Source organism: Mercenaria mercenaria, chromosome 1 (assembly GCF_021730395.1).
Source record: "Mercenaria mercenaria strain notata chromosome 1, MADL_Memer_1, whole genome shotgun sequence".
Taxonomy (NCBI): Eukaryota; Metazoa; Mollusca; class Bivalvia; order Venerida; family Veneridae; genus Mercenaria; species Mercenaria mercenaria.
The window spans coordinates 45546987-45571137 of record NC_069361.1 but is presented as its reverse complement, the minus strand read 5'-3'; the positions used below and the strand labels follow the sequence as shown (position 1 = coordinate 45571137).

The 24151-nt window shown below is 35.7% G+C and overlaps 2 protein-coding genes across 2 annotated transcripts; both read right to left on the bottom strand.

The window, feature by feature from the left end:
• Positions 1-232: 232 nt before the first annotated feature.
• On the bottom strand, positions 233-7258 carry LOC123540185 (cdc42 homolog). The gene is made up of 4 exons (XM_045324997.2): positions 6587-7258; positions 3446-3504; positions 2311-2508; positions 233-1419 (listed from the first exon to the last, which is right to left on the bottom strand). The coding sequence occupies exons 1-4, from the start codon at positions 6768-6770 to the stop codon at positions 1222-1224; spliced, it is 639 nt and encodes a 212-aa protein (XP_045180932.2). The 5' UTR covers positions 6771-7258; the 3' UTR covers positions 233-1221.
• A 10465-nt stretch (positions 7259-17723) lies between these two features.
• Positions 17724-22069, bottom strand: LOC123530518 (uncharacterized protein K02A2.6-like). The gene has a single exon (XM_045311293.2). The coding sequence runs from the start codon at positions 21699-21701 to the stop codon at positions 17724-17726; it is 3978 nt and encodes a 1325-aa protein (XP_045167228.2). The 5' UTR covers positions 21702-22069.
• Between the last annotated feature and the right edge of the window lie 2082 nt (positions 22070-24151).

Below are 24151 nucleotides of genomic sequence, written 5' to 3'. Positions count from 1 at the left end.
CTTTAGCTCCCCTGAACTAGGACTTTACTCCCCAACTTTCCTTAAACATCTCTGAACTTGATTTGTTTAAAAACAGTTATTATGCCTATTTTGAGCTGTGAAATTCAATTTAGTGATATAGGTCCGTCATAGCCCTATTGGATGGCTTCCTCACGTGAAGGATTAAAGCCTCGGGCTCGAACCCACCCTGTTCCGGAAGAAAGGTCCATTTGCTAATAAACAGCAACAAAAATCATTTTGTTTTATAAATTTATTTATACAAAAATATTTGTATTCCATCAATAAGATGAACTTAACAACTGCATTGTTCAAAACATAAATGTTTACCAGGATCTGATAAATGTGTGCCATACCAGTAGTATGAACCAGGGCATCTACCAACTATATATGTTTGTCTGTTAGACAGATTGTTTATTTGCCACCGGACCCCATATGGGCGACTCCTAATTTTAGTTAGAGGGCAGTGCAAGATACAAGACACTCCAATTCCAGAACTTTCCCTGATTCTTTAGCGTGCCAGCACTGCCAGGCGCGTAAAGCACACATACACACGGGAATTTTATTCCGATGTTAGGGGAGCAGGGACTCGAACTCCGTCCCCTGGTTTCGTAGTAAAGTAACGTTATATTTTAAAGTCTGCTGTCATTTCAGACTTGAATTGGCACATTAAGACAGAACTACCGGCCGTGAATCACACAGACACTCACACCGACGAAAATAATGCGTTTGGTAAAAATAATGTTTAGTATGATCATCACTATTTTAACGGATCACAGAGTGAAACTGAAATCCTGAAGATACACCTCCATGAATCAGATAACGTCAGCTCTGTATCAGCTTATCATGGTATAATGAACAGGAATACATCGATTCTGTTCTATAGATAACCATATATTTTAAATAAGATGTCTAATTGGAAAATAAAGTATGACTAGTATCACACCATCAGGTCAAAACACAACATTCCACTGAAACGTCAAGAAAATGTGGTTTACTGGATAACCATTGACAAAATGGTCCTTAGCATCCGATTTCAAGTCCTGCTTATATACCGGCGACCTGGACATATTAACTTCCTAATATTTTGCAACTCTGCTGATACCATACTTCCGTGATCCTTTAGTGATCAATGTACAATTTAGGTCGCACGTGCGCATGTTGGAAAGCACAGATATTGTTGTATTAGATATGCATGTCAGTAACACTTGTCGACAAAACTGTTCAAATCAACGTACAATGACAGCAGCGTCCCGAGCTTGACCTACAGTCCACTGCTTTTTGCACTGTTTCTATGGTTTCCCTGATGACGTCACTAATGCCATCTGACGTCAGAGATGAGCATTCCACGCATGAAGATGCCCCACATCGGTTGGCAACTTCTGCTGCTTCTTTGAAAGACACTTCTGGTGTTGAATTTACCTGAAGAAGAAAACACCGAAACACTATGTAGAGGTCTATTACAAAATCAATAGGCTTCTAATATAAGCTCTAGGCTTAAGCTTAGAACTTCCAGCTTAGTTACTCCTTCCGGAATGTATAGGCCTAACCATTATTCTCACCTGGCCCCGTGTTCACAAAACATTTTTCTGTCTCGGCTGAGTTTGAGTTTGAAATTTTGATATCAATTTTACTAAAACTTAAAGGTTAAATTCTGACCATCAATACTGAATAGCCACTTGAAAATAATTATTAAATTAAAATTTAGTTTTAAACATGCAATTTAGATATAAACGATAAATAAAGTTTCATTATCAAACTCGACTGAGAATGAAAATGTTTTGTGAACACGTGGCCAGGTTAGAGAATTCCAGGAAAAGGAACCGTTAAATAAGATATTTTCCAATGGCAGTATTTTTAAAAGGTTTTATATATCAACTGCTTCATAGTGCTGTTTGTTTTGTTCTCTGGGGCGATGTAACAAGAATTGTATTTGCGCAACATGCTCCCCGTGCATATTACCGGGTTAAAACTGCATTGATCTGATATCAGTGGTTACATGAATCATTTGTCGTTATTTAACTTTACAACTGGAAAGTGTTGTTGACAAAACCAGTCTTTCAAAATAAATGGAGTACAGGTATAAGGCGGAATATAAGATGTCAGTCGGTAAACCCGGAGGTCGCGGGTTCGAGCCTCTGAGTAACCCTCCTATGCTTTTCCTGTAGCATATCTGCTGGTTTGCAGCAGGTTTTCATGTTGAAACGGCATATTACGTGCTTTTCAACACCGAGTTAAATCTATTTTTAAAAAAAAGTAGGCCTAAATAAAAAAAAATTCCGACGAAGCACAGAAAGAAGATATTTGACTTACCCCGTTGAGTGACTGCATGCTTCTTGTGTCTGTCTGCGTCCCTACCAGGATATATGGTGTTTTAGGAAGGTAATGTTTGATCTCGGGTACCCAGTGTGATTCCACACTTCCCAGGGATTCCCGACTTATCACAGAGTAGCATATTAGAAATACATCACAGTTCATATAGGATATCACACGCAGTCTGTCATAGTCCTCCTGTAATATATACGAGATTTGAGCCGTGCCATGAGAAAACCAACATAGCGCAGTCTGGTCAGGATCCATGCTGTTCGCTAACAGTTTCTCTAATTGCTATAGGCTCTGAAAGCGAACAGCATGGATCCTGACCAGACTGCGCGGATGCGCAGGCTGGTCTGGGTCCATGCTGGTCGCAAACCCACTATGTTGGTTTTCTCATGGCACGGCTCATTTATTATTTCACCCGTGTGAAAATTATCGGCTAGACGAGATTTTATGCATACATACAAACGTGCACACGGACAATGGGAGCACAATAATGCCCCATCCCCATTTTTAATGGCTGAGCATAAAAAGGGGTAAACATAGACTGATACCGAGTATTTTGCAAATGTGGGTTTCTCTCTTGGATTTCTGGTGCCGTCGCTTAAATCTCTCCTACCCCGCCCCTAAAAAACATGAAAAACACCTACCCCTGCCAACAGCGCATCACGACCTACGTTTAAGAGTATTTCTAGAAGAATTTCTTTTAAATACACGACTATGCAGTAATACTTTGCATTCTTAAAATTATTCATAACAGTTTATCTTAAATGCACCAGCGGATCAATTTTTAATTTCGAGAATCCTAAGGTGGAGTAAAAAAGAAAGTCTTCCCAGTGATTGAACATTGGCAAACGTGTGTCTATACGGGACCTTAAATTAGGAACTAGGAGTCTTCTTCACTGTGCAGCCATGATCTTGATATACAATTTTTCAAAGCGGACAAAATCGACTTAATTACTTTCTAACATTTGTTAACATATTCACGTTTAAACAGAAAAGTGTTGGTATAAATTGCTACTTGATAGACAAAATATAGGCAGACGTTGAAAAAACAACCCGGACAATCTATTATTAATTCTGGTAGAAAATAAATATTTAATTAATACATCAACTAATTGTTCGTCATTACCTTGCCTGCCGTATCAAACAGACTGAAGTGGAATGGTTTTTGGTCAAGCATCACAGTAGCTGAAATGAAAAACAAATAAGTTCTTAAAGGCGCACGCTGTCTTTGTTTAAACATGCTGCATAGATTTGTAATATACAAACATAGGGCTGTTATTATTAAGAAGCTTCTCTAATATCTGACTATGCTATTTTCCAGTTCATTTTTTCTTGCAAATCACTGCTTAAATCAATCAGACTTATATTTTACTAGGACGTATTTAGCATTTTTTTTATCAATTGTCTAGTCTTTGTATGTCTCTCCACCTGAAACTTTTAAAGCTTTTTTCTTTGGCATAAAACTCACTTTCAATACATCCCCATTTGGGAAATAATGTTCCTTTTAACATAGTACTATGCGGCTTTAAGGAGTATTTTTAGTAATACTGATTTTATGAGTAATTTATTTTTCTGACCAAAGCGTAAATCAATTCATTGAACTTCAGTCAATTCGTATTCTGTCAAGTGGTTCAAACTCTTACGCTTCCTGATGATTTTCAAAACAGGATATATCTTCCCTTCCGAATTCAAGCACAGTTTCAACTTTTCCTACTTATATTTGTCACTTTAGTGAATGTAAAATATTAATAATTCATGCACTGAAACAAAGTCATAATTTTACAGGAAACTTGAATCAATACCCTGCATTTCTGTAACATCACTATAAAAGTATTGAAATGTGTTGTGGGTGACGGCACACCGTATACAATTATATAATCTTTGGGCTTTTTGTGTGGTCATATTTCCATCTGTCACGAATAATCTTTTAAGACTGCAGTCAAGTCTGTCTTTAGCTGCAGTCTGGCGGCCGTTTAAGACAAGTTCAAGTCTGAACAAAAGTCCATTGGGATATTAGCAGATTGGCTGCATAAGGGAATAAGCTGCTTGATACAGGTGACCACCTGCCTTCAGCAGCCCGCCATTGTGTCATTTCTTGGCTGGCCACTTACTACAGGTCTAACAGTATCTTTTTGAAAATTCACTTTTAAATATAAGCTTCCAGCACGATTTAGTAGACAATTTATAATAGATAAATTTATTATCTTATCGAAATCGCGATGCTCTTTAAATATGCACATTGATGAGCTAAACATTCAAAAAGCCGTCTATATAGATATGATCAAATGTGTATGAGTGAAAAACGCACCGAAATCCTTTCTTTCCTTGAAATAACAAACAATACACAACACTCATATGAAATAAGTTTGTCATAATTATAAAAGTGCAATCCTACTTTGATGACAATATAACCTAACCCATTTTCCGAGGTTAAAATTCTATGTATTCAACAGTGGATGATTTTATAGCAGTTAATGAGTTGCTAAGTAGCTGTTTATTATTTTCAGTGGAGATATAAACTATTTACAATGATTAACAATGCGGGAGAAACCACTAGCGTTTTTGTGCAAATTACTGCACCTAAGTTCATTGATTAGATATACAAAATGTACTTTCATGTGTGGACAGGTGTTTTAAGCGAACGCGACGCGCATCCTCATCTGGTATATGTCATTAATCAGTTTTAAGAACAGTTACTGTCTGTTTTAAATGTTTGTTTTTATCAATTTGAGTCAAATTTTAGATACTGTCCAAGTTAATCATTAGAGTTTCGAAAAAGTTTCTTTCCGTAAATAGTAACTGACAAAATAGAAATCGTCAATGACTGACACGTTTCCATAATTTACAAAAGATCATTCAAAATCTATTGTGATACATTAAGAAAGCATTTACCAGTCAAACGTTTGCACTAAGAAAATCAGTTAAAATTTAATATAAGTCAATCGACGATCCCATGCGAATGTCTTGGAATTCCTAAGCCAAATCCCTCGAGGTGGTGATTTGCTGGATATGAGGTTTGTAAAATATTCGCAAGAGACCGCTATACATCTCTGTATATATACAGTTTTGAAAACGTTTATGTATGGATTTCCTCATCCCAAACCCCACAAGGAGGTAGGGGTTACCTGACGCATTTAATAAAAGATTTCCACCACTGACTGCACCAATATTCGCACGAGAACACCACACCTAGATTACAATGACTCTGTTTCTATGGCGACCATAGCCTTATGTCGTCCTACCCCCAAACCCCAGGGGGCGGTAGACGGATGAGGACACTTTCGATATGGCGTCTCCGCCACTGATTTTGCCATTATTCGCACGAGACTGCTGCACCTAGCTTTCATTGATTCTGTTTCTATGTGAACCGCGGGTTATGTCTGACTGACTCATATAAAATACATCTGTTACAGTCAATGAATATTGCTTACTTTAGACTTTTATTTATTCTTTTTGTGTGTAACCATGTTTTATTGCGGTATAGGTCGTAAAGGTGTACGATTATATTAATCACTTAATACAATTTTTCCTCTTTTTCGAAGTAAGTCGGTTAGTACAATACGTTACAGTACAGGTCTTATGTAATAGTCTAGATAATGCAAAATCAAATTATTTTTAACAGTTTACCAGATTTAACTAAACTTAACCAAAATAGATAAAAAAAAATAGATAAAAATTTATAGAGAAAAGAATTAATTTTCACAGCAGATGTTTGGCATTTATTAACTGACATTCACATTAAAAGTAAGTCTGGTATCTTAATTGCTGTACATCCCTACGGATTTTCACGCAACTTGTCAAGATTACGGCCCTAAAACTTTATGCGCCTGCACTTTCTTAAACTTTTACCGAATTTAAATACATGTATAAGTTGAAGCTTATATATTGTTATATCATATAAATTTCATGGGCATAAAGTTTCATAGTTTGTCCAAATCGACTGGTGGTATTCGTGAATGTCAACCTTTGAACATAAAATGACAATTTTGCGTGTCCGATGGGCTTTCATTTCGTTGACGGACTCAACCACTCAGACCAACAAAAAGTTCACCGCAAATATCAATGTTTTCACAGTATAGTTCATAAAAAAGATATACTCTTACTATGATATAAATGCCTGCATAGTTGTAATACATAACTGAAATAATAATTACATGTATGTACTTTTTTTTATTTTTCTCGCATCTTTAATTTCTTAAAGAATAATCTCCCTCATTTTAATACATGTCTCATATTTTTAATCAAAATGATTTCCTACAATATATACCTGCATAGTTGTCAAATATAGTTGGAATATATTCATCTTTGAACTTTCTGGATGAAAGACGAGCGGCTAAATTAGACTTGCCGACGCCTTCATCCCCGACGAGAACACACTTTATGCACGAACTTCTCTTGTCTCTGAACGAATATTTCTTCTTCATTTTCTCGTACTTCTTATTGCTAGACATAAGTCGTAAATTTTGCTAGACATAAGTCTCAGTATTTTTTTTTTCCCTCACAGTTTCCCTGTGCTATACTCTTCTTTCAATGTCGCCAATTTCACAGCTAGACATACTGGTATACCAAAATAGTTACAGAAATTAAAAGATATTAAATCCGAAAAAAATATATAAGGCTTTTCTCACAGAATTGCCATCACATATGTTCAAAGATTAGACTTATATCTCATCCTTTGAGTATTCAATCTTTATCCTCAAAATCCGTTACTTTAAAACAATATCTTTAAAAATCAATTCCAATATAATTGTGACAAATATTTATGCATAAAGCGCACTTTCCTCCTTTTGAAATATTAACTATAAGTCACGCTCGGTTCACAACAAACTGAGGTTTTATGTATCTGTTGATGTTAACATATCGATGATTCAGGAAGAATTGTTTCAATTCGGAAGTTGCAAGTACGTTGATCAAGTAATCACACAATCTCGTTTGTCGTGCAGCCTCTTTGTTTGTTAACCTAACACTCCTGACAGGCCAGACTGACAATTTTGTTAAGTTATCGTCAAATAAAATAGAAGTGTTACACTTAAGTGCTTAAATGCTACTATATTCATAATAAACATGTTTTTGTTTTTTGTGCAATAATGATTATAATATTGATAATGACGATACTGTTGTTATTAATGATAACAATGACGGTGGTGGTAATGATGATGATGACGATAAAGCTTATGACGATAATGATGATGGTGATGAAGCTGGTAATGATGATGACGACGATGATGATGATGTTGAGGAGGAGGAGGTAGGTAGTGGTGATGGTTGTGATGGTGGTGATGATGAAAATGATGATGATGATGATGACGAACGACGACGACGGTGATGATGATGATGATGATGACAGTAGCGACAACAATGATAATGATAATAGAGACGATGTTGATGATGAAGGTGACGATGAAGATGATGACGACCATAATGATGGTGATGGTGATGATAATGATTACGACGACGATGATGATAATCATCAGTGTGATGATTCTGCTGGTGGTAGTGAAACAGAAGATGATGATGTTGCTGTTTTTGATGATGATTATGATGATGTTTCTTCTGCTGTTTTTGTTGTTGCTGCTGCTACTGATGATGATGATGATGATGGTGGTGGTGTGGTGATGATTGTACCAACTATTACAACGATAATAATAATAATTATAATAATTATAAAAATTGCAATATCAAAGAAATAGATAATTTGAATATGGCATATTTACTAAAATGTAAATAGTAGTTTTTTTCCTGCTTTAGCTCGCCCGGTAAGCTCAGGAAAACGACTTGGTCAGGAGCAGATATGTTTTCTAAATCCACGGCATACTGTCAGTAACTAAGCACTCGAGGAGCCTGGACATAATGTTATATCTTGATAACAGAATATAATTAAATGGAATAAAATTATGCTTTATTATCGTCAAGAAATTTGATTCGCGAGACTTGATGACACGATAAAATTTCAACGAAATCCTGTTGAAAACCGGCGCTTTGTTAACTTCCGTAAACTATATTTATTCTAAAATGCCTTTCGTCTTAAATTTCTTTTGACTAATGATTTCGTGTGAAAGAATTTGTCCCGTAATAGTATTGTCTTTATTAAATATTTAAAATAGAGACACTATTGTAAAACTGAGAGAAAGGTGAGTCGTTTATTCACAGGAGGTTTAGTTTCAGAGTTTTATTTTCCTATTTCACGCACGCGGCACGCAATGAAGTAGCGACATCAAAAGGATTAGTTTGTTTCTGTAACAGACATCTTAAACAATAGATGATTTGTAAGTCTGAAAAAAATGTCCATCAAACAAAAACGTTTGTTATAGATAGGTATTGTCTTGTGTTAAAACACGCACCGGCTTCTAAAAATGGACGTTTTTTTTTCTCCTTATTTCGTAATGAGGTACTTAAGTACTCGTAATAAGCAATCATTTAATATAGTTAGAATGCCAAATACAAGTAAAAAAATCCCGCCAATTCAATGAAGCCTTATGCGCCAAAATTTCGGCCATTGCATGATCCATTCGTAATTTATATCGGGTAAGTTATTCCCCGCTTCTCCAACTAAAATTTACCATTGAGAGGAGTCCCGTGTATAAAGCAGAGAGGCTCTTAATTGGATATCTTGTACTATCCACCAAATGGCGACTATATAAGCTTTCAAACATCAAAAATGTTCGAGCGAATTCATCTATCTTATCAAAAACCTTTGTGCAAATAGCACAAACTATGGACCGGCAATTAATAAAAGGATTCATATAATCAGCCGCGCCATGAGAAAACCAACAGTGGGTTTGCGACCAGCATGGATCCAGACCAGCCTGCGCATCCGCGCAGTCTGGTCTGGATCCATGCTGTTCGCTAATGGTTTCTCTAATTGCAATAGGTTTTGAAAGCGAACAGCATGAATCCTGACCAGACTGCGCTGGTCTGGATCCATGCTGGTCGCAAGGCCACTATGTTGGTTTTCTCATGGTGCGGCTCTATTAGTGATTTTTAACAGAGTACAAGGGGAGGGGGATGATGTTACAGACAGTGCGTCATCCCAACATTTCTGAATCATGAAAACAAAATATAAACAACAACAACAAACAAATAGAAAAAAAATTGCAGTTGAGGTTTGAAATTTTATGAAATTATTTCCCTTTTTTGCATCACAGCCAGGTAGCATTGAGACCGATCATGAAATGATAAAAAGCGATAAAATAAAATAAGAAAAAAAAAATCTATTCCATATCAACATTAGACTACAGTTACGCTACTATCATGGCTCCATCAAAATCTATAAACATATTGAAAATTACAAATGAACTTTGATAGTTTGAAACAGAAAGCTATGTTGCTGTAAATCAGTCTAACATTGATTATGTTTGATAAGAGAACATATATTTTTTCACATACAATCGTTCCTGTCAATCTCAGACTTTACAAGCATCTTGCTATTTGGTAACGTCTCTTTGAAAGCCACATCTGCTGACTGTGCCTATACTGTATATCAAGGCAAACACCGTCCCGACCTTTGCAATATAAACACGTGACTTCTTTTTATTCTCAAAGACGGAACAGTGAATAAGAATTGTTATTTAAAACGTTTCTTCCTTTTTAAGTTCTCAGTATTTGCAAAATGCTGTTGATAAGATAAACAATATTAATATGTAATCGTGAAAAAATGATTATGAGAATGATAATTTCATTTGGATATTTGTTTCTTTAAAAACCTTAACCATACCTTACAGAGAGAATTTTATATTTAGACTGGTTCCGTTTTTTTTTTTGTCTTGACGAGTTCTAAAGAAACACATCTGGCAAACGTACAATCCATGCACAGAGAGGAAAAAACTTCTGCCTGCATCTGTATAAAGGCGGAAAGGTCAATGTGTGTTTAGAGTTTTTGACGGCAAACTAATGGAAATATTTGGCTCTGCATGAGTTGTTGCAGAGCCACAGGTGGAATTAAAATGTAAATAGAGCACGCAATAACGTGCGTTTATCATTCAAAGCATGAATTATTTTCTCATGCAAGTCAGGAAGAATTTTAAGTTTGCTGCGAACATCGATCCATTGTCGCAGTCGGCATCTAACTTGATATTGTTGGTATGAAAAAGATATCGACCAAAAACCTGTCGTAATTATTACTAAAACATTTTCATGTTGGCTTTAAGATTTTTTAATCACTCTCTAGTCATGTACCGTGAAACATGACTGGTGTCATAGGATTAGGAACGGAGCCCTGATCCTGTTCTCAATGGGGTTTGAACCAACGACCCTCCGCTTTGACATTTTTGATCTAGGGCAGAGGTATACAAACACGGAATAAGACTAGAAATAATACTAAGCATAATTTCAAAGGTCCGCATTGTAAGATACCGCCATTCTCTACAATCATCAAACGCATCAATTTTAATTTGCTTACAGCCACTGAACTTTATATTTTAACGAAATAAGATTAGGCACACGCCTATAATTACGTGTACTTTTTTCATCGGACAACAACAGCAAACACAGCAACAATAATAATAATGATTATTATAATAATTAGGTCCACGAAAAAAAGAACAAAAAAGATAATAATATTAAAATGAAGAACAGAAAAACGAAGGATACTGGGACAACAACGGCGACGACGATGATGACGGAAATAAAATGAATACGACAAATAATAATGATAATAATAATAATAAAATGATGACGACGACAACGACGATGATGATGATGTTGAACAGAGGGCCATACTGGCACAAAACGTAAAGAATACTTGTAAATTATTTTAAAATGCCGTTCTCACAATTATCATAGAAAGTGGGGGAAGACAGATCTATGTGAGGATGTAGGTGTTATAATCAGATGATCCTGGAGATACTGGGTTTTTTCTTTTCTCGAGGAATCTCGCAAGTCAGAGGAGATACGCGATCTTAAGTAATGATAAGTCAAACATGCTCTCATAAAATTAATACAGTCTGCGAGAAAAAAGTTCTACCATTAACAAATATTTTGATGTAATCAGTGCAACTGCGAATAAGCCTCCTAAAATTGGAATATTTTGACAGAAACTGTCTACAAGTAGAAACTATTTAATTCGCTTGTCCATTAACTAGATCTAGAAGGAAAGCTAAATATAGGATATATCAAAGTAAGCTGCAAATGTAATTCCATGCATTTAATTTACTGTTCCATTAACTTCATGTATTTCTTGAGAAAATATTTCTTATCAGAAGGAAACTGTTCGCAGACACAATTATTTCATTGGATATTCTAAAACTTTTTTACACAATCAGCGGAGTTTAAACGTGCATGTGAGTTATCTTTACGCGGATGTAAATAAAAAAAAGATCAAAAAGTAAACGAAAAGTTTTGAGACACCCTGTATTATTATTAAAACGAAACTTTCCGACATTGTGCAGCTGTGTTTACAGTGTAAGGTTTTCAACACGGATTCTTCTCTCATATAACGTAAAGATTCGTAAGTAAAGATGTTTGAAGGATTTTTCGAGGGCCACATCTTACGTTGACATACGCCATACCGGAAACACATTTCGTATTATCTCTTCTCGCATATTGTCATAGCAAGGTCTGTTTCCGAGGGCTTTGTTAGTGTTGTGTCTTTGGCTTATTGTTTCATTGGATGTATCTAAAGTGTATCTAAAGTGGCCGGAATGGAAACAAAGACACTATCGGGCGATCGACATTCCAAGTAAATCAGGTAATTTTCTCTAGAGTATTTACTTAGCATAAACGAGATAATTATGTTTGTGGCACATAAACAAGACATAAATTGCGTTAATAGGGTTGCTATTTTTTCTTATTTTTTCATGTTGACAAATCACACTGTACATGCAATGTTAAGAGGTCATTTGGCTACATGTATGAGTTTACTGAAATCCGGGCGGTGTAATATACTTAAATTACTGTATGTTCTATATACATGGATCAAATCAACAATAAGCACTTTTCAACTTTCCTTTTCCTTTTTTATGACTACTTTTTTTTACAAACTATGCATCATTTAGATATTTCTAAGTGTCACGACAGTAGCATAATCTTCTAGGTGGGGGATTTGTATGACGTCCCATGATGCATTCATGCATTCCTAGAAGTATAATGTCAACAATTACCCTAATGCGTTGCTAAAGGTATAAGGTTCCCAGTTATATTTCTGCATTACTACATGTATTGCGTTCCCAGTAACAATCATGCATTACTGCACGTATTACGTTCCCAGTTGCATCCATGCATTACTACTCGTATAACGTTCCTGGTAGCAATTATGCAATACTTCATTTTATCACATGTTTGACGTCGCGGGAGTGTAATAAAGGCATTAAATAAAAATGATAATACACTAGTGTAATAAAGCTTTGACGTCGACGTCATTTATAGCGTTGGAGACGTTGGTCAAATTGACTTGTTTATATAGTAAAAGAAAGTAGAATGTATGAGTTTTCGACAGGAAAAGCTAACATGCGATAAAAAGAATTTTACATTTGTGACTTTCTACATTGAATTTATTAAACGAGTTGAATAAAATTGATTAAATGCTCGACAGAGCCTCGCATTTTATTATTTTATTCAACTCGTTTAATAAATTAAATATGAAAAGACACTCATGTAATATCCTCTATGTACATGAATTACGTTCCCAATTACATTCATGCATTACTACTCGTAAAACGTTCCCAGTTAACATCATGCTGTACTACACGTATAACGCTTCCGATTACTATCATGAATTGCTACAAGTATAGTTTTCCAAATGCAGTCATGCATTACTACACGTATAGCGTCCCCAGTTACAAGCATGCATTACTACACGTTAAACGTTCCCAATTACAGTCATGCATTAATACATGTATAAAGTTCCCATTTAGAGTCATCTGTTACTACACGTATAACGCGTATGACGTTCTCAAATACAGCCGTGCTTTACCAAACATATAACGTTCCCAATTATAATTAGGCATTACTATTGGTATAACGTTCCCAATTACAATAATCAATCGTTACTAAACATGTGACTTTCCTGTTACTACTCGTATAGCGTTTTCAGTTACAACCATGAGTTACTATTGTATAACGTTCCCAATTCCAGCTATGTATTACTACTCGTATAACGTTCGCAATTACAATAATCTGTCGTTACTAAACGTGTGACTTTCCTGGTTACATTCACGCATTATTACTCTGCAACGTTCCCAATAAGAGACATCAATTAATACTTGTATGACGTTCCAGATTATAGTAATCAATCGTTACTAAACTTGTCGCGTTCCTGGTCGCATTCATGCATTACTACTCGTAAACCATTCCCAGTTACAATCAACCATTACTACTCGTATAACGTTCCCAATTACAATAATCAATCGTTACTAAACCTTTGACGTTCCTGGTTACGTGCATTACTACTCGTAAAACATTCCCAATTACAGTTATGTATTATTACTCGTATAACGTTCCCAGTTATATTCATGCATTACTACTTGCATAGCGTTCCCAATGCAGTAATACCTAAATATTACTACTCGTATATATAACGTTACCAATTACAGTCATGCATTACTACTTACATAACGTTCCCAATATAGTCATATGCATTACTACTCGTATAACGTTCCCAATTACAGTCATGTATTACTACTCGTAAAACGATCCTAATTACAATAATGCGTTTCTACACGTATGACGCTCCCAGTGAAAAACTTACAGTACAACACGTTTGACGTTCCCAATGCTAACGGAATGGCATTCCTTTTTAAATTCAAAGCAAGGGAGAGTCCGTGGCGTAGTGGTTAAGGTCATTGACTTCAAATCACTTGTCCTTCACCTATGTAGGTTCGAAACCACGCTTGGTGTCTAGAATTCTTCATGTGGGGAAGTCATCCAGCGGCCTCTTGGAATGTCGATGGTTCGACCCATGCCTAAAATTATGCCTTGACGGGCAAAAAGGTTCACTGCTGGAACAAGCTTAAAACCCAACAAAGAAATCAACAAAAACAACAACAAAATAGACGTTAAATCTGATAGTCCTGAAATAGCTCTGATTTTATTGTGGTTGTTGTTCGGATAAATTGATTAAATGGCAGATATTTACACATCTAACAGAAGATAAAAATCTCCATTTTAACTTTCGTTCCAATTTATTTCGACGGATGCTATCTAATTCAATTTCTCATATAATCTGATTACTGAACATAACTGGTGGTGGGAATAAATATCTGGGGTTTACGATAATTCCATGTAATAAAAAGTTCCGTGAAACAAACATACAACATAGCACCAAGACTTGAAACCCGTGGACAACTTGAAATTATCTGTCTGTGAAACTGTATTGAGATGGTATGGTATCCCATGAACAGTCCGTACCATCCAAATACGTATGCTACATGCGAACATGACTCATTGGCTTATTATAATCAAATATACAAAGAAATGGCAGGTTAGCTTGGTTAACTATCTAAAATCTAACAAAAAGACATGAAATAAGTATAATAGTAGGACTACATGGCTTACTACCTAAGATGTGACTAAACATATGAATAGACTACATGGCTTGCTACCTAAAATGTGACCAAACAGATGGAAAGACTACATGGCTTACTACCTAAAATGTGACCAGATGAAAAGACTACATGGCTTACTACCTAAAATGTGACCAGATGAAAAGACTACATAGCGTACTACCTAAAATGTGATCACATAGATTGAAAGACTACATGGCTTACTACCTAAAATGCGATCAAACAAATGGAAAGACTACATGGCTTACTACCTAAAATGTGATCAAACAGATGGAAAGACTACATGGTGGCTTACTACCTAAAATGTGATCAAACAAATATAAAGACTACATGGCTTACTACCTAAAATGCGATCAAACAAATGGAAAGACTACATGGCTTACTACCTAAAATATGATTAAACAGATGGAAAGACTACATGGCGGCTTACTACCTAACATGCGATCAAACAAATGGAAAAACTACATGGCTTACTACCTAAAATGCGATCAAACAAATATAAAGACTACATGGCTTACTACCTTAAATATGACCAGATGGAAAGACTACATGGTTTACTACCTAAATTCTTACCAAAGCCACCAAACAACAGAATGGTTTACTGTTTAACACTTAAACGTCAAGCATCAGCTATTGATGGATAATAAACATCGGTTTACTTTTACATATCCAGATCTAAAAGTTGAATCTGCAAATTTAAAACGCAGTTTAGTTTTCAATGTCTGTTTTAGCATTATCTTATCGCCAACATAATCAGCAGACGAAGTGCTGTTTGATATGCTACCAAAGTTTGAAAACAACAAAAAAATCTCACTAAAACTACCATCTGCACTGGAATCTCCCAAAAGTTCCCCTCTGATTGAAAGTTTCCACTGTACTTTTTATACCAAATACTTGCATGTTTTTTATTGATACATGGTTGCATCAGTTAAATGATTATACATTGATTATGTAAGTTCAACACATCAAAAGGACCGCCATCTACTTAAGACCTAAAACTATGAATATGTATCAGAGATATTATTTTAAACGTAGGCTACTAGCAAGGCTATTATAATTTTATTTAAGAAAATGTTCTATTTTAAATGTAATTTCATGAAAAACTTCAAGCCGACGGACACTTTAATGTAAATTTTCACATTTGAAAAACTTCGCGTTTTCATTTTTTTTCAGGATGAATGGTTGCCATAGAATCAATCCACCGAAGACTGATTATATAAAATGTGTTGTCGTTGGAGATGGAGCCGTCGGGAAAACATGCATGCTCGTCAGTTACGCAACTAACAAGTTCCCGTCAGAATATGTCCCGACGGTGTTTGATAATTACGCAGGTACTTGTACACAAGTTTTGGTTATATCATCATCATCATTATAAGCATCATTATTTATTATCATTATTATTAACATTATCATCATCATCATCATCATCATCATCATTATTGGTATTAGTATTGTTATTGTTGTAGCTGTTGACTTTTATAGTTTGAAATGAAGTCGACCGAGCATATTTGTACTTGCTGTCTACTGTAGGGGTCCAGTGTATAGGTCTTTGGGGGCGTTTTCACTCTTGCAAATAGAAACTACATGTACATGCATGTATATATAACAATGCATCCTATACTCTTTCGGGAAAACAAATTGAAACTATATAGTTCTAACCTTTCTAAGAAAAAAATAATACAACGAGTTTACTAACCATCTACAATTAAGGAAGACTTTTACAAAAACTTGCTTTTCAAGAGTCGGAAGTTTTTGCCAAGTACTTCAGTTAAATAGTTTTAAGTGTTCACATGGAAGCGGCTACCACGTATTTGTAATTAAGTAATTGAACTCTATTGACTTGTTTAAGTATGTTGCAGTATAGGGCTAAAAAAAATCGTACTTTGTCCCAACCATACAAACATGGTGTACTTTGAATTTTGAAAATACTAGTCTTTCAGGGTTAATAGATTTCTTTTGCCATGGTCAGAAATATGAATAAATTGAATGAAGCTCACCATTTTTGGAAAGAAAAAATGGAAACCCGGAAGTTAAGACTTTGGGCCTGTACTGTATTGAGAAATGAGTAACTCAATAAAACTATTCTACAAGTTTATTTACTAAGGCACTACAAGTGGTCATATTGCATGCATGTATTCAACTAACATATAATGGTATCAGAGAGACATCCTTCTGCTAGGGAGCTAGTGGGAGGAGCTGCTATCACTTGATTGACATTGTATTTAACAACACTACAATTCCTCCCGGCCAAGATTTGAAATTAGCCAGAATAAAAGAATGTTTATACTAATCAAATTCTCTAACAGCAGTGTCATTGTTTCCAAACATTAACCGAGATTACAAGTGTTTGTCTTCACGAGTGTCTGTCCAGATAACGAGAGTTTTATTTGTAGCAATGATATGCCCCTAATTGCTTTATCGTCTTATCTCAACGTTAATGTTCAATGGCTGATTTAAAGATTGGTTCCGATAGCAAGTACTGTCTACACGTGTTCATAAATTACTTTATTGTTTCTAAGATTGTGAATGAGACTGGCATTTCATTCAATTAAATAAATTATATGCCCGATGATACAAAATGAATTTGCAATGAAGGTCAGATATATTATTCTAAAACAATAATGTAAATCCAGTAACAAAACAGTGTAAGCATATGAATGGCATGTATTATTTCAATGCACCTGTTGCATGTATAATTCATAGTGAATTATATTTTATTGTTAAATCCTTTTACATCTCTTTGGATTTTTTTTTCACAACGTTACATATTTAAATGGTAGATTATTGATTAGCACTTTTAAATTCCAATTTTGAATGCAGCTTTTAAATGATAGATTATTGATTAACACTTTTAAATTCCAATTTCGAATACAGCTCTGCTTTGAATTATAGCGGATTATTATGCCGCTATTTAGTACTCTGACACACATAATCTTTTAAGTAATCCGGTGGTTTTTTCTGTCTTTGTGTTCGTGGTAGTACGGCATCGCCAGAGTCGTTGCCTTGGTGTGATGGGGTTTCGTGCCTGGTTTTCTTCTCGAATTGGGATGATACGGTCGTATCATGGTTGGCGTTGGTTTTCTCGTTGTTTGGCTCATTTTTTGACGTTCCGACACGTTTAAAGAAAGAAGAGTTTCGAGTTATTTGTTTGTCCTCGCGTTCGGCGGTTACCATTGACCCTTTTGTCTTGATTACCTCATAGGGTATTGGATCGTATGGGGTCGAAAATTTGTTGTGTTTGTCTTGTTTTACCAACACACTGTCACCAATTTTAATTTCAGTTTTTCTCGTGTTTCTCCGTGTATCAGCATAGTCTTTCATTTTCTGCTTTGATTTTCTGTCATTTTCTCTTGCGTTTTTGTGTTTTTTCGATTTCTTTTGCCTTTGTAAGAATGGAATTTTAATGTTTATGGGTCTTCCATAAAATAGGTCAGAGGGTGTTTCGGATGTCGTTCCGTGCGGTGTCGATCTGTAATTTCTCAGAAAAGCATACATGTCTTTTTTCCAATCAGAATGATGGACATGGGAAGCTCTGATTGTTTTGCCTATTGTTTTCATGAAGCGTTCACATTCAGCATTTGCCTGCGGCCACAGCGGAGTTATTTTCTTGTGTTTGAAACCCATATGCTTAGCAAAATCTTTGAACTGGTGTGAATTCATGGGACTTCCGTTGTCTGACTTTAACACTTCTGGAATCCCTGCTTCTGAGAAAATTTTGTCTAGCACAGGAATCACTGTGTTGCCTGTGATTGAATTAAGTACTTCAACGAACGGGAAACGTGAGTATTCATCCATTAGCACGAGTAAATACTTCCCATCTGGAAATGGTCCACAAAAGTCCAAGCTAACTACCTGAAACGCATATTTTGGCATTTCACTCATTTGCAGCGGTTCTTGAGTCTTTTTATTTGTTGCTGCTAGACACGGAATGCAACTTTTGCATTTTGCTTCTACTAATTGATCCATGCCTGGGAAATACACTTTCTCTCTTAATAATTGTTTGGTTTTAACAATTCCCTGATGACCCTCATGAGCTAATGATATCACTTTATCTTGTAATTGCCTAGGGATAACAATCCTGGACTCATGCAGCAGAATTTCACCATTTTGAAGATTTACTACCGACAGCTCGTTTTTGCAGCGTGACAGGGTATCAATGATTTTGTTTTTGCTTGGGTTATTCCAGTTTCCAGATTTGACATATTTAATGGCCATTTGGAGGTCAACGGCCTGGGATGTTGCTTGAATTATTTCATTCATGTTCATGGCTACAGGGACATCATGATATGCCAGGAAATTAACATATTCCTCTGCCACACTTGTTTGTTTGTGTTTTCCTGTGTCTGGGTGTCTGCTCAAGAAATCCGACATGTTTGAATCTCCACTTTTATGTATGACGTTAAAGTCGTATGATAATAGTCGCATTCTCCAGCGTTCAAGTCTTGCTGATCCAATTTTTGACTTTGGATTACTGTAGATATTTTCAATGAATTTCGCATCAGTGATCACAGTGAACTTATGTCCATATAAGTATATATGCCAATGTTCTACACTCCAAACTAGTGCCAAATTCTCTCTTTCTTGCTGAGAATATGAATTTCTTTCAACGTCTGTCAATGACCTGCTTGCATAGCACACAACTTTTCCTTCTTGTAGCATTATTGCGGCTACTCCAACGGGACTTGCATCTGTGATGATCTGTGTTTCCTTATTAGGATCAAAGTAGGTCATGACAGTATCACTGCTTAGAATCGATTTCAGCTTAAGGAATGCTTCTTCTTGTTCATTTTGCCATGTCCATTTTGCGTTTTTCTTTATCAGGCGTCTTAGAGGCTCTGCAATTGTGCTGTAATTTTGAATGAAGCGCGACACATAATTTGTCATAGCTAAAAAGCTTCTCACCTCTGGCACATTCTTGGGTGGTGGTGTGTTCTTGATGGTTTCGACCTTCTTTGGGTCTGCCGACATGCCGTCTTCACCAAATACATATCCAAAGAACTCTAATTTGTTCTGGTTGAATTCACATTTCTTTTTATTTAGCGTAATGTTCATTTGTTGTAGTCGCTTTAAGACTGCTTCAAGCCTTCTGTCATGCTCTGTTTGGTTTCTAGCATATACGATTATGTCATCCGAAATATTTTTCACACCATCTAATCCCTCTAGAATCGTACTTAAAGCGTTTTGAAAAATTTCCGCTGCGCTATTTATTCCAAAGCTTAGGCGTTTGTATCTTCTCAGTCCAATATGTGTGGTGAATGTCGTAATGTTTCGTGATTGTTCTGATAGTTCCAGCTGGTGATATCCCTGATTCAAGTCTAATTTAGAGAACACTTTAGCACCGCTTAAGTCCACGATCATATCATCAATAGTAGGAATTATATGTCTTGTGCGTTTTATTGCTTGATTAGGCAATCTCATGTCAACACAAATCCTTATTTGGTTTGTTGTGCTTTTGGGCTTCGGAGCCACCACTATCGGTGATACCCAATCTGTCGGACCATCTACTTTCTCAATGATGTCTAACTTTTCAAGCCTTTGGAGCTCATCTTCAACTTGTTTTCTCAGGTGAAAAGGTATGCGTCTGTGCGGCTGGGTGACAGGTTGCACATTTTTGTCAACATACAACTTTACTTCAGTGTCTTTCATTTTTCCAATACCCTTGAAGACAGATCCATATTTATCGCAAAGTTCATCGACCTTATTCTGTGTTATGACACTTATTTCAGGAATAACCTGGAGATCAACAGATGTCAAATAAGATAACAAGTTGCCACTTTTACCTTTTGCCACATATACTGGAGCTGTTGTGACCTTGTGTATGGTTTCAATTGTCGCCTGGAACTTTCCTAATAAGTCCACTTTATTAGCACCATAAGCATATACTTTCGTGTCTACCTTACTGAGAGTCACTTTGTTTTTTAGCTTGCTGTATGTCCTTTCATCAATTACATTTATAGACGACCCTGTGTCTATCAATGCCTTGACAGACTGACCGTTTATTTGGATGGTCAAATTAGGTCTTGATGACTGCAACGAATTCACTGATAATCCAAATATGCTATTTTCATTTTCACTTTCGCTTCTAGTTTCACTTTCAGTTTCGCTTTGAGAGCTTTCATCATCCATTCTGTTTACATTTTTCCTACGATTTCTCTGCTTGGACCTGCACACTTTTTCAAAATGACCTTTCTTTTTGCAGTATGTGCACGTCTTTCCGTCCGCCGGACATTTTCCTGATTGATGTGGGTATTCGTATCCACAATATTTGCATGTTGCCTTCTTTCTGGTCGGATAAGAGTTGTGTTTTGTTGATGCTGACTTGTGTTTCGATTTCATGACATTCACTGCATCTTTCTTTGAATTGTTCTCAATTTCGGACGCTTGTAGATCCGATAGTTCCAGGGCACGTGCTTCCTTTATCAAATTGTCCAACGTCAGATCATCTCGTAAAGCCTTTCTACGTAACCGTGTGGAGGTACAACCTTGAATGATTTGTGATTTGATTTCTTTGTCCGTGTTAGGAAATTCGCAATTTCTGCTTAATGCCCTCAATCGCGTGTGAAAACTGTCTATGTTTTCGCTCGAGTCCTGCTTTGCCTGTCGAAATTTGAAGATTTCATACTCCGTGCACTTTTTTGGTGCGAAATATTCAGTCAGTTTTGTTTTTGCGGTTTCATAATCGTCCCCGGTGTCTTGCAATGTATCAAATATGTCGTTGACGTCTTCCCCTGCATAGTGAAGAAATAATGCACGTTGTCGCGTTTTGTCTTTGATATTCATTCCAATCATAAGATTTTCAAAACGGTTTGTCCATTTTTTCCACCTTGTGTCTATGCCAGGCTCGTTTACACTAAATGCGGGAAAAACTGGTAATCCTTGTGCCATATTTATTGTCTAAATATCAGTTTTATTGATAAATGACAGTTATTGTTACAAAGATGTCCAAAAAAGTGTTCTAAACTTTTAAGTTCCTGCTTATATGTGTAAACATAAATTCCAGCGTTTTTTTTTGAAAGTACACATTTTATTGCAATTTATTGTAAGTCAACTTTTTTATCCTCGTCGCCATTGTACTGTATTGAGAAATGAGTAACTCAATAAAACTATTCTACAAGTTTATTTACTAAGGCACTACAAGTGGTCATATTGCATGCATGTATTCAACTAACATATAATGGTATCAGAGAGACATCCTTCTGCTAGGGAGCTAGTGGGAGGAGCTGCTATCACTTGATTGACATTGTATTTAACAACACTACAGGGCCACCAACAAAATCCTACATAGGATTCAAACTAAGGACAAACCTGAGTAACACGAAACTGCGTATTTTGCTTGACATATCAAAAAGTCGTTTCTCCGTTTCAACAGCGACTTTTGTAAATAAGATATCAAAACAGAAATTGAAAATATATGGAAAAGTAAGAATTTAATTTCCTAGAAGAATCTTTTGAAATGAAGTAATTAACTAAACATTTCTTCGTCGTGTCGTCAGATGAATAGAAAATATTTTAGTTTAACTTGTAGCGCGTGTATAGTTTGTACATTATCCATGCTTTTTCCTGGTTGATGCATTTCGTCTGGCATTTCCATAAATATATTCGAATACTATGTGCAGGTTAATGTGCGCTAATTAAGACGTTCATACAAAGAACATAAGTAAACGCTTTTCTATTAATGTGCCTGCATTTCCAGACTATCTATTACATTGCAAGATCTTAATGCTATGAAGTTATTCAACAAAGAAATGATAGTTTTAATAACGCGAGGCAAATAAAATTTCGTTGCCACTCATGAACCCGATGGTGACTTTAAGACTTAACTTCCGGGTTTCCAGATTTTATCTGTTTTTGTTATTACATGATAATGACGTTAGGAAAATTATGTTCAGTGATTGAAACTGCACGCTTACATATAAGAAAATGGAGTACGTGTATATTTCACTTAGAAATGTTACTCTATGCCCCTGTTCTAAGATTCCATTTCAAGACATAGCTGTGTTTTACAGTGTACCCGGAAATGATAGTTCATTCAGCTGATTTTGAACAGTTTTAAAAGAAGAAACTCGACATTGCTTTAGGAATTCGTTCGCCGTATAAGATTTTTTGAAAATCTACCTTTCTATGCTGTGTGTGTGTGTGTGTGTGTGTGTGTTTTTTTAATTCTTTTTTTTTTTTCTTCTTTTTTTTCTTTTTTCTATTGTGAATTTGAAAAATGTATTTTAAGAACTGAAAAAAGTAGTTTCTATGAGCAAGCTGATTTGATAAAATACACAGACGTGCAATTAGAGGCAAAAGAAAACATTGCATTTTCCTGCGTCACTTTATTACACATGCATTTGCATTTGCAAATGAAATGGTGCGTGATAACAGATCTCTAAAATGCGCATTTCTCTATCGTGATTTTTTTTTATACTTTGAGATGCTGATTTATCTAAATCTTGCAGAATTTCTGGGATATTTCGAGTCGGTTTCAAAACAAACTGTCAATTTTCGTTTTTCCCCTTCTCGTGGTTTACTCAGGTAAACTGAAGGTTCACTAGTAATTCAGTGCGAAGATAAGATGTAAGCCGGAAAGTCTATGAGTAATAGAGAACTCACTGCAATGTATGTTTATTTATCTGTGTATAATTTCAGATAAAAAAAAAGTGAAATACATGTGGTATATTTTATCTACGCTCTTTGTACCTGACTTATCAAATCTGAAAACTCAGGTTACAAGAGGCATAAGATTGGATGCATGTGTGGAACTATTTATTTACTTCCGGTCTTTAATATCAGATTGAAAAAATAAACTGTTTATACATTTATGAAGAGGCACATTTGTGAATCTAATTATATTAACTTGTCCATTAGGTAGACGGCAAAATGATAATCCTTGTATATTCTGGAAATCTGAAATACATAAAATAGTGGCCACAGATGCTTATAGTTTATTATTTGCATTAGAATACGCGTATTTTACAGATTAACCTTTAGCATGCTAGATAAATTGTCGTCTGCTGGAAATGTCGTCTGCTAAAATTGTAAAGTTCATTCAGTTTGCTCCAAAATTGGAAGAAATATTGTCAGGGTAGCAAACAGCTTGGAACCTGATCAGACGCCGATTTAATCGGCGTCTGATCTAGTTCCAAGCTGTTTGCAAAGGCTGTTAAATTCGCCTGCAGCAGGCTAAGGGTTAAAGACAGTCTTCGAAAATTTAATCCAAATTTTTAGGTAGGATATCAATTCGTAATACCGGTCATTTTTTTAAACGGAAACAACCTTGAAAATTTGAGAAGTAAAGTGTCTGGACATTCAACTGTTTCCATCAGACGAGTCCTAATCTGTGACTCTTG